Source organism: Pseudorca crassidens, chromosome 10, assembly GCF_039906515.1.
Source record: "Pseudorca crassidens isolate mPseCra1 chromosome 10, mPseCra1.hap1, whole genome shotgun sequence".
NCBI lineage: Eukaryota > Metazoa > Chordata > Mammalia > Artiodactyla > Delphinidae > Pseudorca > Pseudorca crassidens.
This window is the reverse complement of record NC_090305.1, coordinates 21281930-21294695: the sequence shown is the minus strand read 5'-3', so window position 1 is coordinate 21294695 and position 12766 is coordinate 21281930. Positions and strand designations below refer to the sequence as shown.

General features: G+C 45.7%; 1 protein-coding gene and 1 non-coding gene across 2 annotated transcripts; both read right to left on the bottom strand.

Moving 5' to 3' along the window:
• Positions 1–215: 215 nt before the first annotated feature.
• On the bottom strand, positions 216–3262 carry LOC137233003 (POM121-like protein 2). The gene is given in 7 exon segments (XM_067755809.1): positions 216–1023; positions 1025–1859; positions 1862–2390; positions 2392–2733; positions 2735–2814; positions 2817–2955; positions 2957–3262. Coding segments are annotated over 7 exon segments (3039 nt in total).
• A 7302-nt stretch (positions 3263–10564) lies between these two features.
• On the bottom strand, positions 10565–10637 carry TRNAK-UUU (transfer RNA lysine (anticodon UUU)). Its single transcript has one exon. It is a non-coding gene; the product is annotated as a tRNA-Lys (tRNA).
• Positions 10638–12766: the final 2129 nt, after the last annotated feature.

Below are 12766 nucleotides of genomic sequence, written 5' to 3'. Positions count from 1 at the left end.
TTCCAAAGATTTGGTTCCACTCAGTTTCATCCTGCTATCACCACTAGATACTTTAGCCCTTCATTTTCCTCTAGAATGTAGATTAGGACCACAAGGTGAATGTGCAAACCTCTCACCTTAGATCTGAGGTATTTTCACTGTAGAGAATCAGAAGTGATTGAGGCACTTTACTATGCTGAGGTCCAAATCAGAGTACGAATGGCAAAGAACACAAGTTATTTCTTGTGGGCATGATGCCTTCGGGAATGCCCTTGCTCCCCAGTCTTTGGGGTTTTTGATTTTGCACCAATGGGAAACAAAGGGGCTGACGGTCTGAAAGATCTTCTCCCAACAGAGCCCTGGGGCGGTGGAGAGGGCATCCCAAAGCCAAGGCTGCTGCCTGCCTTAACTGATCCAATGACAGGGGTGCTCTGAGCAAAGGAGGCCATGGATGTGTCCCCAAACATAGTTTCTCTTGCAGAAATGCTGGCCTTCCCCAGGGCCAAAGGTGTGCCCTGGCTGGTCCGGCCCTGGCTGCCTGGGCCCCAGCCTTTCCCCAAGGGTGTGATGGTGTTAGTGCTCCCACTCGGCACTGCTCCAGGGCTGAGTGCTCCGGAGCTGGAGCTCGCGTCTGGGGCAGTGACGCTGAGTCCAGTCTCCTCACAGTCCACAGGGCTCACTAATCCCGCAAAGTCAAATGGTCGTGGGGCTGTGCTGCCAAACACTGAGCCACAAGCCCCAGTCTGGTGGCTTGGGGTGACAACTCCCAAACCATTCGTATTAGACCAAAGGGAACCTACTGGAGTGCTGTCAAAGGCCGGCCGGAAGCTGGCAGGGATGTGAAAGGTGGAGGCTGGTGGTGCCAAACCCCCAGAGGCTGACTGCGTGGTACCGCTGAAGGATGGCTGGGCTGGGGTCGGTGTTGGGGTTGAGGAGGCCACTGTTGAGCTTCCGAAAATGGGAGAGCTACAGAAGCTTGGGCCAAGGGCTGGCTGGGGGGCTTCTTGCTTCTGCACATATGCAGCCCCAAATGCAGGTTGGGAGCAGGGTTAGTGGGGAAGGTGGCCTTGAGCTTGACTCCAAGGGAATTGTGAATGCTGACTTCGAACTGGAGATCCTGGATGACAATGCAGGCTGGCTGGTGGTTACTAGGGCTGAAGCTGCCGGAGGGCCACCCACAGCGCTAAAATCGGCAGTGCTCCTGGTAGGGGATATCTGGACAGCACTGGGAAGAACCTGGCTAAAGATGGTGACTGTGTGCACAGTAGGAATGGTTGGACGCTGGCTCAGTGGGAAAGTGAAGTCTGCATCTGGGGAGAAGCTGGCCCTGAAAGCACAGGTAGCCCCGAGAGGGAAAGGGGGGCAAGTGGAAGGGATGGAGCAAGTGCGGCCCATGGTACTGGTAACATTCACTACACCAAATTCCAAAGGCGGCTTAAAGGAGCCTTTGGATGTGCTGGCTGGGGTGGTGGACATGACTACAGAGGTAGCCTTGACCAGGCCATGGAAGAGACGGGTAGAAGCAGGAGTAGGTGGAGGAGAGGTCTGCTTGAAAGAGAAAGGAGCTCTCACGGGCATAGTTTTAAGTGGTCTTATGCTGCCAAAGATAGGCTTGAAGGTGGGAGTTGAGATACCTGGAGGTGAAGATGCTGCAGCTGTGCTTGAAATTCTGGAATATGAGGAGACTCCGATCTCACTATTGGCTGGGAGCCCCAAGATGGGTTTTGACATGCGGTCAGCAGAAGTTGCAACAGGAGGTGCAGATGCAGGAAGATGCGGGGCTGGGCTGCTCATCAATCCAAACACAGTACTTTGCATAGCGGGTGCTGCAGGGTTAATGGCAGGTGAGCCTCGGGGTACGGCAGCCTGAGAGGCTGAAGTGGCCACGTGGTCTCAGTGACTGGTGCTGTGGGGGAAACAAGGGTCAGGAGGATGAAAGTAGTGGTGGGTTTTGAGTCTGAAGAGGTGCCTGAAAGGGGCTCTGACTGGGAGCACCCATGTGAGGCCAGCAGGCTCGCTGTCTTCAGAGGCGAGTGGGCCACACTGATTGCCTCTCCGGTAGGTTGTGGGAAGGCCAGTGGACTTGGAGACTCCTGCATTTTATGTAAGCTTTCCAGCTGAGGATCAGTGCCCTGGGACAGGGGAGGCTGAATAGCAGACCAAGTGTCAGGGACAAAGTCTGTGGTGACCTCAGTCGTATCTTCTCTGGCTTTGTTGCTCCATTGGAGTCCAGCTTTCTTCCCTAAGGCCAGGTCTTTGGGGACTGCATAACCCAGCTGAGGAGGCGGAGTCAGGGACAACTGGCTCCCCGGGCTTGACGGAAGCAGGGGAACCTGATTTTGTTGCCCAGAGCTGCCAGATGTTTCTGGGGACTCATCTGATACCACTGGGACTGGAGAGTGAGACGGATGACCAATGTTCTTTCCTTTTCATTGGCCACTCTGGTACCTGGAGTTATGTACTGGGAATACTCTTCCAAGGCTCAGAGAAATCTCTAGAAGAGCTGTAAGAGCTTGTAATAGCATTTCTTTGGGAGCTAAGGGGGCCACCTGTGTGTGTGCTGGCCAAGGAGTCCATGGAGGAGCAGCTGGGCCTGTTATTCAAGCTGTGATCTGAGCCCCAGCAGTCGAGGCTTCTCTTCAGAGGCCCAGGCCTCGGCACAAAAGAAGTGAGGACTCCATTTTTCATCAGAGGCTTAAACGCAGATGGTCTGGTCTCTGGAATCCTCTTACTGTCCAAGCTCTCATAGAACAAGTGGTTCTTCCCATCTCACTTTCCCCTTCTTGCACTCTCTGAGGGCCCTCAGCACTGTCTCCTTCGCACATGGGTCTGGGGCTTCTCAGAAGGTGAGACCACTGCAGAGTTCGTTACCTCTGCTAGGGCAGTGGAGGGGGGCGCTGTCCGCTCACGAGGAGCGAGCCTCCTGGTCACCGGGCTCCTTGTTGCCCTGGGGTGCCGAAGAGACCAGATACTCCCCCTTGAAGTAACTTTCCCACCAGTCTGAGGGAAGAGGCCCCATGATGGAATTCCGGGACCTGTTCATGGGAAAGGGCCTCCAAGCCTCATTGACCACGCACGCGTTGGGACTGGTAGGATCCCAGTTCGGCAGGCTCCTCGCAGGTCTGTGCCGAGGGGCAGGGTGGGCACGATGGACGTGCTGAACCCGGGGGACCTGATGAAGGGGCTGAGCTGGCCGGCGGTTCAAGGGTCTCTCCGACAAGTCTGTGCGCCCCCCTGCTGGGGATGACGGCCAGAGTCCCAGCTTGCCCACGTAAGTGCCCATGTGGAGCAGTGAGGCGGGGTCGGTGACTTTGACTTCGGGTTTGGGCTCTCGAGGTTTCTGACGCCTAGTGACTCAGCCGCAGTCGAAGTGTTCCGGTGTCGGTTGGGATCCCTGCGCGAGGAAAGTGAAAGGGTCTCGGGGCGCTCCTCACCCTCCAGGTCCTGCATCCGAAAGTGAGCGGCCGGTGGAAACAGAGGACACGCGGAACCTCAGCCGTCTCCGTAGCCCGCTCTGCTAGTTTGAGGCCTAAGCTGGCCGCTCTGGCCTCTCTCCTCTCCTCTCCGGGTTGCAGCGCGCGGCACGAGGAGAGGGATTGGAGAGGACGCGCGCGGCCGGAGTCCCTGAGCTAGAGTCCCAGAGCTAGAGTCGAGCAGGCGCTGGGTCTCCAGACTCCGGCTCCCGGCCCCGGCACCGAGGCCGCCCGCCCGCCCCCGGAGTCGGAGTGGGGAGGGCAGTCTGAGCCCCTCAGGGTGAGTGGGTGGAGGTTGGGGGCGAGGGGCGGGGCGCTGGCGGGAGCGCGGGACCGGAGACCCGGGTGCGTGGACCTGGGCAGCCCAGACGGCGTTCGTGGCGCCAGCAGCGGGGAATAACGGAGGCCGGATTTGCTGCTTGGGGATTCCCGTCCTTCTTCCTTTCCTTTGCCTTTGCCTTTTCCTTCCTTCCTTTTCCATCCGCCTCCCCGAGGCTGAATGTGTGTCGCCCTCGATTGTTCGCACTTTGAGTATGCGGGTACGATGGCACTCTGGCGGGCTCGCGAGGCTCCGGAGGGGGCCAAAGGGATTTCTTGTCTACCGACCAAGAGCCTGAGCGCCTCCGCAGGAACCCGGCTTTGTCCCTCGCTCAGCCACGCCCCCCCGCCCCGGCCACCCTCTCCAATCGCGATCCTCACACAGCCCGGTGGGGTCGGAGCTCCAGCAGGGGAGCAAAGAAGTGGGAGATTTAATTTGCGGCTGAATATTCAGGCTTAGCCTGAGTGAACTAGGGCACTAACATTCTGAGAAATTGAAAAACGAATAACGTTTTAAGATTTGTAACACCATTCCTTCCAATAACAATAAAAATGGCACGGATTGAATACGATTCTTTCAAGAAACGTCATTTTAAGGTTAAGTTAAGGAACTCGGAGAATGAGTTCCATTCAAAACCCACACTGTCCAAAAATGGGTCCAGACATCTCCCACTTCATCGATCTTTCTCCTTGAATTTGTATTTCCACAGAATTTTACGCCAATATAATGTATGCTTACGCTTAAAGTCTTTATTCGATCGTCCTACTATACTAGTCTGCGCCAAATATGGGTATAAACACTGAAATCTGAAATTTTGAGATGTGACAGAACCACAAATCTGTTATAATTAATTCTTTTGGTTTCACTTATATTTGCATTTACTAATAGAATGCAATCAATGAAAACATCGTAAGTAGATAACAAAGTTGAAAGGGCCTTTACTGGAAGTTGTAACAGAAGTAAATATGGAATTTATCACCTCTTTCTCCAAGAGGTCGCATACAATATATTGATATAAGACCGCCTCCGCTGAAGGAATATTTCCATTGCTCCTCTACTGGACACCAGGGATGGAAGGAATTTTACAATTCGGGGCAGTGTGTCACTTCAGATAGCTAGAAGGGTTTTGGAATTGCCTAGTGAGAGAATGGTGGGATTTCAAAATAAGGTGGGAAGCAAGAAGCCAAACTAGAGGATTCTCAAACTCGTGAATGTTAACTGGTTGAACATGGAAGAGGTAGGAATTGATTCGGTGTTTGTGCGTGCTTGTAGCCGAGTTGGAGTAAAGTTTTAATAGCAAGGGATGCAAAAGCTCTCTAGCAGAGGATGGTTTCGACCCACTGGCCATCTGGGCTATGGGCCCCGCACGCTACCGCTTCGCCACTCTGCTTAGCCCCTGACAGAAGCCACTGTTATTCCCTTCAATGATTATGTCACCGTTTCTGCGCTGAACATTTTTTTCGATTTCCTTTCTTTCTGATTTCCTTTCTTTCTGTCGCCCCTCTCTCTCTCGGCACGTAGATCAGCTCTTCCGCAACCAGATGACCTCGGGTCATCACCTTCGGGTCTGCAAATTTCCAACCTGCCCAAGAGTGCCCAAAGCTCGTCATTGAACCCCCTCCCCAGCACCCCTCCCACTCCCTCGAGCCGCTAGCCTCTCAGAGCGGAGGAAGAGCCCGCGGAGCAAAACTCTGGGTGGACCCTTCTCGGGGAGAAGATCGGAAGTCGTGGAGCCAACTCTGCTGCCACCGGAAAGGAAACGTGTTAACCGTCTCCTCTGTTACCTGTCGAAAAATCTTATAGATGACACTTTGAATAAAAGAGAGGCATTTTGCTTGCTCGCAAGGGCGCAAGATTTTCAGTACGGTGCGCCTGAAATAGAGTTCACCCAGTTTGTTTCTCAAATTATTACACGGGGGTCACAATTTCGACTGTATCTCGTTTGGGGACGTTTGGACTAAACAAACAAATACATTTTAAAGTAAGATAGGACCTTCCTTTTCCTGAGGCTTATATTAGAGAGCAGAACCTTTGGGAAGTTCCTGAACACAGCTCTCATTTGCGGCTGCCTCTGCGATGACGTTAGAAGGGGCCCGTCTGGAAGGTTGTAAATCTTTTCTCTTTAGTACTGGAAGCTTTTGGATAGTGAGCGTACAGTGTTCCTTCAGTCACATGGCTAGGCCGAGGCCTGTATGCTAGTGTGTTTTTCTTTGTTTTGTTCGTTTGTTTTTTCTGCTTGTACTCCATGTCCCCGTCCACAATATAACTTAAGGGGCGATGGTGGAGTGGCGAACTTAGCAGCTCGCACCAGCAGAGGACCCTCCTCGGGTCCGCAGCCACGCGCACTGAGCCCAGCTATGCAGCTCCTCGGGTCTGCAGCTACGCTCACCTAGGCCAAGCTATGCAGCTACCCCAGCCAAGGAAAGCGAAACTTCATTATTCCTTTGGGGCTCATACACCGACCCCCCAACCCCAGATAGTTGGCATCTCAAGGAGATGCTGCCATCTTCAAACTGTACCCTCTCAAGAAAGTCTTTTTTCAAAACTTTTCTGACTGCAACTCAGTGTCGAAATACATTTTAAGCCACAACTCAGTAAAATATGCAAACAAATGTATGTATATATATATATTTATTTATACATATGATATATATATATATGAGAGAGATAACTATCTGAATCTATCTCTATCATCTATACCAATATCGATATAGCTATAGATAGATGATAGATATTTGGAGAGACAGAGAGACCAAACTCTACCAAACAGTATTTTACTTCATGGGTTTATTCTGATATTTCCTATTTCTATTCCTATATCTTCTATTTCATTTATTAAAATACCATTCATGACCTTTTTTAATATTAATTTTACACCCATTCATTTCTGCATGATTTGAAAAACACTGTCACTTATATAATGGTATTCAAAATGTCTCTTCCTTTTAGAGTCAGATAAGGAAGATGTGAAAGACAGTGACCGTTCCACAGTGGTCAAAGAATTAAGGAAGTGGTTCTAAGGCCACCAGCTTTTTTTTTGGTATCAAACAGGACACAATGTTAACTCTCCCAGAGACTACGCTCCACATGCCCCATCTGTGATTTTTCCTGCAGTTAGTGAAGGGAAATCACACTTATTCTAAACAGTCCTCTCTGATTCCATTTTTTTCCCACCTCTATTCCACAGTTGTGATGTGGATTCTTTTCCTCCTCATCTGCTGAAGGATTCTTGCCTGTGTGACTAAGTAGGTATTTGTCCTCACCTCTTAGAGAATATTTTGCTTTTCTTCCTCTATTTTATCGTGTCCAACATATTGTTCTGATGCTGTTCCCTCTGTGTAGAGAATTCTTACCTCAGATATCTATAAGATTTACTCCCTGGCCTCCTTCAAGCTTTTGTTCAAATGTTTGGATCAATGGATCCAAAGGTTTTGGACAAATGCAGTCTGCTCTCCATTTCCCGTGACTACTTCAAACGATTTGTCTATTAAGTTCTCCTAACATTTCTTCTAGGATGAATAATCCTCACCTGCCTTTGCTGTGTTGTCACAGTACACTGGTTGCAATGTTACCCCATTCATTCAGCATTCACTCTGGCTAGCTGCGGTTTATGGCTCTCTAGCATCAGTTAGATGTTTGTATACTGGAAATTTCAACCTTAAAGTATCTGGGATCATTTGGGATACTGGAGACATGACTCACCAAACTTCAGCCCCACACGGAGAAGGAAAAAAAAAAAAAAGAGGGTAAAAAAACTTCCTTCAACCTTTTAATAATATTTTAAAATATGAAATTCCTGTTATTGATGCCTGAGGGTGATGACATCTACTGGATGAGTTGATCTGTGCAGCTAATTGTTCAGTGGCTGTTCTGAAGTAGATTTTATCTGGAAGGTATTAATATATGATAAAAGATCCTCAACATTGTGACAATTCCCACAAGTCAGTCCACATGCATTTCTCCACACCTCTGGTCTCTAATCTTCAAATCTTACTCTTTTCAGATTCCTGACCTTCCAGCTAACCATTCCCTTTTGCCTAGGATTCCATATACAACTTTATCTTAGGCCACTTCTCTCTCCATGTAAAGAGGAACATCAAATGAACCATCTAAAGCTCTAGCCACTGGGAGGATTTCTTTTCACCATTATCTTGCAGGGTTACTTCTGAGTGGGAGATTGTGTCACAGCAGTTCATTTAAAGCTCACAGCAACATACAGAACTCACCTATCTATGAACCAGGTGATTTGATTACCAACGGCTCTTCTACCTAATCCCCACATAATGGTTCTTAACTTCTCTGATATGTCAGACTGGACATTTCCACTGACATTTCATTAGTCAAACCAAGTCACATGGCCAAGTACATGAGGAAGAGAAAGTGTGTATATTATATAATAAATATATTATTTCAATGAAATAATCATAAATAATTATAAATTCACATGAAATAATTATACTTATAGTTATAAATTCACATGAAGTTGCAAAGATAATGTATCAAGGTTGCATGTATCAACAGTTCTTTTTTTTTTTTACTGTTGAGTATGGATGTATACTTCCATAGTATAGATGGACCACAGCTTGTTTAACCTATTCACCTATTAAGGAACATTTTGGTTGTTTTCAGGTTTGAGCTATTACAAATAAAGCTCCTATAAGTAATAATGCACAGGGATTTGTGTGGATATAAGTTTTCATTTTTCTGGGATAAATGCCTAGGAGTGGAATTGCTGAGTTGTATGGTAAGTGTGTGTTTAGCCCTTTAAGAAACTGACAAACTATTTTTCAGAGTGGCTACACCATTCTACATTCCTATGAGCAATGTATAACAGAACCAATTTCTCTGTATTCTTACCAGCCTTTGGCAGTTGTTACCATTTGTTATTCTATCTCTTGCAGTAGGTGTGTAGTGATATGTCACCATGGTCTTAATATATATTTCCTAAATGACTAGTGATATTGAACATCTTTTCATGTGCTTATTTCCCATTTGTATATCCTCTTTGGTGGAAAGTCTTTTCATGTTTTTTGACCATTTTCTAATTGGATTGAGTGTTGTTTTAAAGTGGAGTTGTGAGAGGTCTTTGTATATTCTAGATATGTCTTTGCCAGATATGTGATTTACAAATATTTTCTCCCAGTCTGTACCTTGCTTCGTTTATTTCTTAACAGAGTCCTTTGCAGAGTAAAAGTTTTTAATTTTGATGAAACCCAGTCAGTCATATTTGTCTTTTATGGATTGTGTGTTTGGTGTTATATCTAGGAACTCTCCTCCAAGCCCCAGGTCCCCCAATTTTTCTCATATTTTTTCTAAAGTTTTATAGTTTTATGTTTTATTTTAAATCTATGAACCAGTTTCAGTTACTTTTTAAATAAAGTGTGAGGTTTAGGCGGCAGTTGTCTTCTTTTGCCTATGGATTGCTCCACCACAATCTTGTGAAAAGACTTTTCTTCCTCTACTGAATTGCCTCTGCACTTCTGTAAGAATTAATTTAGATGTACTTGCATGTGGTGCTTTCTGGATTCTCTATACTGTTTCGTCAACATATATCTATCCCTCTGCCAAAAATGTACACTCTTTATTACTGTGGCTGCATAATAAGTTTTGAAATAATAAGAATGTTTTCTTCCACTTTATTCCTGCTTTTCAGAATAATTCTAGTTATTCTAACTCATTTTTCTTCCCATATAAATTTTAGAATAGTCATGTCTATAGCCACAAAAAATCTTACCTGGATCTTGATAGGAATTATGTTAAATTATGTTAAACCTCTATATCATTTCCAGGAGAGTTGACATCTTAGTTATGTTGAGTTTTATAATCACGGAATCTCTCTCCATTTATTTAGGTCTTTGATTTATTTCATCAGAATTTTATAGTTTTGTTGTTTCCAGCATGTACATGTTCACATGTCTGGATAGATTTTCATCTGTGTTCTTTTCCTTTTTTACAAAAAGTACTGCATTTTAATTCTGGTGTTCACATGTTTATTGCTAGTATATAGAAATACAATTGATTTTTCTATTTTGATCTTGTATTCTGTGACTTTGCTGAACATACTTATTAGTTCTAGGAGGAATTTTGTTTGTTTGTTTGTTTTTAGGTTCCTTAGCATTTTCTATGCAGACCATCACATAATCTTCAAATGGCATGGGAAGTACAATCCTTCCACAGAGAGGGAGGGGGGAAATGTATATTTCTAAAGAGAAATACAATCCACTGAGCAAGAAATTGCACCACCAACACACAACAGGACAAAATTGCAGAAACGTATGGTAAAATATGCCAATATTTCTGGGTAGGGTGAGCATTTCACCTAAAGATCATACTGCAGTATTTGTGAAATAACTCCCTACCTTTTGGGTTTATCATTAGAATATGACATTATCACGGTTTAGTGGAGGGCTTTCCCATCTGCCAAGTAGGTCAGTTGTGAGAGTGAAGAACTGAAAATCTAAAGGTCCTGACCCAGAGAATACTTTACCCAACAAATATAGTTTCCAGTTCCTTTTCTAAAGCACCCTAGTCTAGAGAGATAGCCTTCTTATATTTCATGGGCTGTAAGGGTTTTGTACTGCATTCCTCAGGAAGTCTCTATTATTATAAACTGCTAAAATCATCTTTTGTTTGGAACAGAATATCAAACCTCAACTACTAGTTAAGGCTGAAGGTAGCTGACTTCTGGGCTTTTTCTCACGGTAGGTTGGTAAAAGTCATCGAAGTTTAACCCAAATTTTCCTTGGGAGAAAAAGCTTAAGTACTAATGGCCCAAGGAAACAGAGGTCCGTAGTGCCTGGACAGGGACTTGAACCCTGGACCCTCAGATTAAAAGTCTGATGCTCTACCAACTGAGCTACCCAGGCTCTATACGTATCTCTTTATTACGTCTCCTTTGTACAGTTCAATTGCTTTTGGGGCATTCTTAACCCCCAACAGAATTTTGATAAATTCGATATTCCCCCTCATATTTTTTTCCAGTGGACATGTAACATTCTTCTTCATAAGGTACAATTTTTCTGAAGGATAGAGTAACTTATATCAAAGGAATCTTAAAACTATAGTAATTTAATACTTACCAACATCTCTTGAGAAAGAGAGAGAAGAGAAAGCCCTTGTTAAACTTCTGTGAAAGATTTTCCTTTGATCTTTTATTTCCTTGAATTCGTTATTTCCAGCCCGTGTCTCCCATAGAATTTTATTCCAATACCACATCTTTTTATATTTAGTATCTTCTTGATTTTCCTACGATGCTTCTCTCTACCAAGTCCAGCTATAAACATTGAAATCTGATGTTTTTCTTTTGAACCCAAATCTGTATTAAAAATACTTCTTGTGGATTGTGCTATATCTGCATCTACTTGCACATAATTAATCAGAGATGATAAACAGATAATAATTTAAAGACCCTTTAACGGAGCACATAATGGAAATAAATGTGGAATTTGTCCTCCTCCCTCCTCCATGAAATCGTGTACAAGACTACGTCTACTGAAGGATTCAGTTCTTCCTATTGTTCCCGTGGTGGGAGTCCGAGAGGAGAGCATATTTACACCCCGGGGCACTGTGCCACACCCAAATGAGTCTTAATTTATCAGAAATGTCTTAATTTATCAAGCAGAAGGGCGAGACTTTTCCATGAAAGATGAGAACGTGGGACTTACGTGCCACACTTCTATGGCAGGCTGATCCTCTAAGAGGTGACTTTTGAAAGGTAAATACCTTAGGAAAGGTGAAATATGATGTAAGATCTAGAAGTAGATTTAGTTCAACTGTTTGAATACAGCTTAACAATGGAGTTGCTATAAAACTTGCAGCCAAGGTTGGTTCCGATGCATCGATCTCTGGGTTTCCTGTCCAACACACTTCAGCTGGTCCACTCTGCTTATAAACGGATGTTCCCTCGTCGATATTCAACTCCGTTATCACAACTGGGTTTTCAAACACAAGAATGGCTTCTTCTCTTTTCGTTTTTTCCCCGTCTTTTTCTTCCTCCCCCCTAGCTCAGCTCACTCCTCCTTTTACTCGGCCTCTTTTTGGTCCCCATGAGAACCACAGGGTTCCAGTAGCGCCTCCAAGTCTGCCCGTTTCCAATCCGCCAAATACTCAGTCTCTGAACCCGCTTCTTCAGAAGCTTGTCTGGGCTCACAGGAGGAGCTGCAGGGGGAACCGAGGAGAAGCCGGCGGGGCAAAGCCTTGAGGAAACCCTCGCTTGAGAAGAAACTGTCAAAAATCTCAAGAGGTTTTTCTTTGCCTGCAAGGGAGGCAGATTTTCAGAATTCCATTTCCGATTGGATAACGTTTGGATCCGTTTCGACAGGGCACAGGAGTTCCTGTGTCTGAAAACAGGATTTTTGTTTTCGGAGTTGGTCTCGGAATAGGGCTTTTGGAAGCCTCTGCACACCAAGGCTCCTGTTCGCGGCTGCCTCTGCGTGCTACCTTCCAGAAACTGCACTGCTAGGTGCCGAATAAGAACTTCACTCCACACAGAAGTAACTAGAAGCCACAAAAATATTGCCCACCAAATCCAAATGTTAAATCTCTCCAATTTAACTGTCCTCCAAACGTCTATAGTTCCTCCTCTGGCAGGAGGGTAAATGTGACAGAGAAGTTGGAGTGGAAAGTGGAGTGGAGTCAGGGGAATTCCTGACTCTTTCGTGTCCTCTCTTGCTTTTGGACGTCGAGGTTGCATTTCCCCTGGAATTCCTTCTCCCTTTCCCATTTGCCAGTTTCTACTTGTCCTTTGGATCTCAGTTCAGACCTTACCCACTACCTCTTCCCCGCAGCTTTTGCTGACTCCTCAAGACTGGTTTAGAAACTCCTAGAATACACCTAGGATCCCTGAAGTTATTTCAATCCTATTAATAGTCCTTATTACATGTTGTATTATAACTATCTCTTGTATGAATCTTACATTTGCACACTCAGGGCTCAGTCCTTAAATACCACGTATATGCAAATGTCTTTCCACCTTGGACTGCTCCTTCAAACTCCA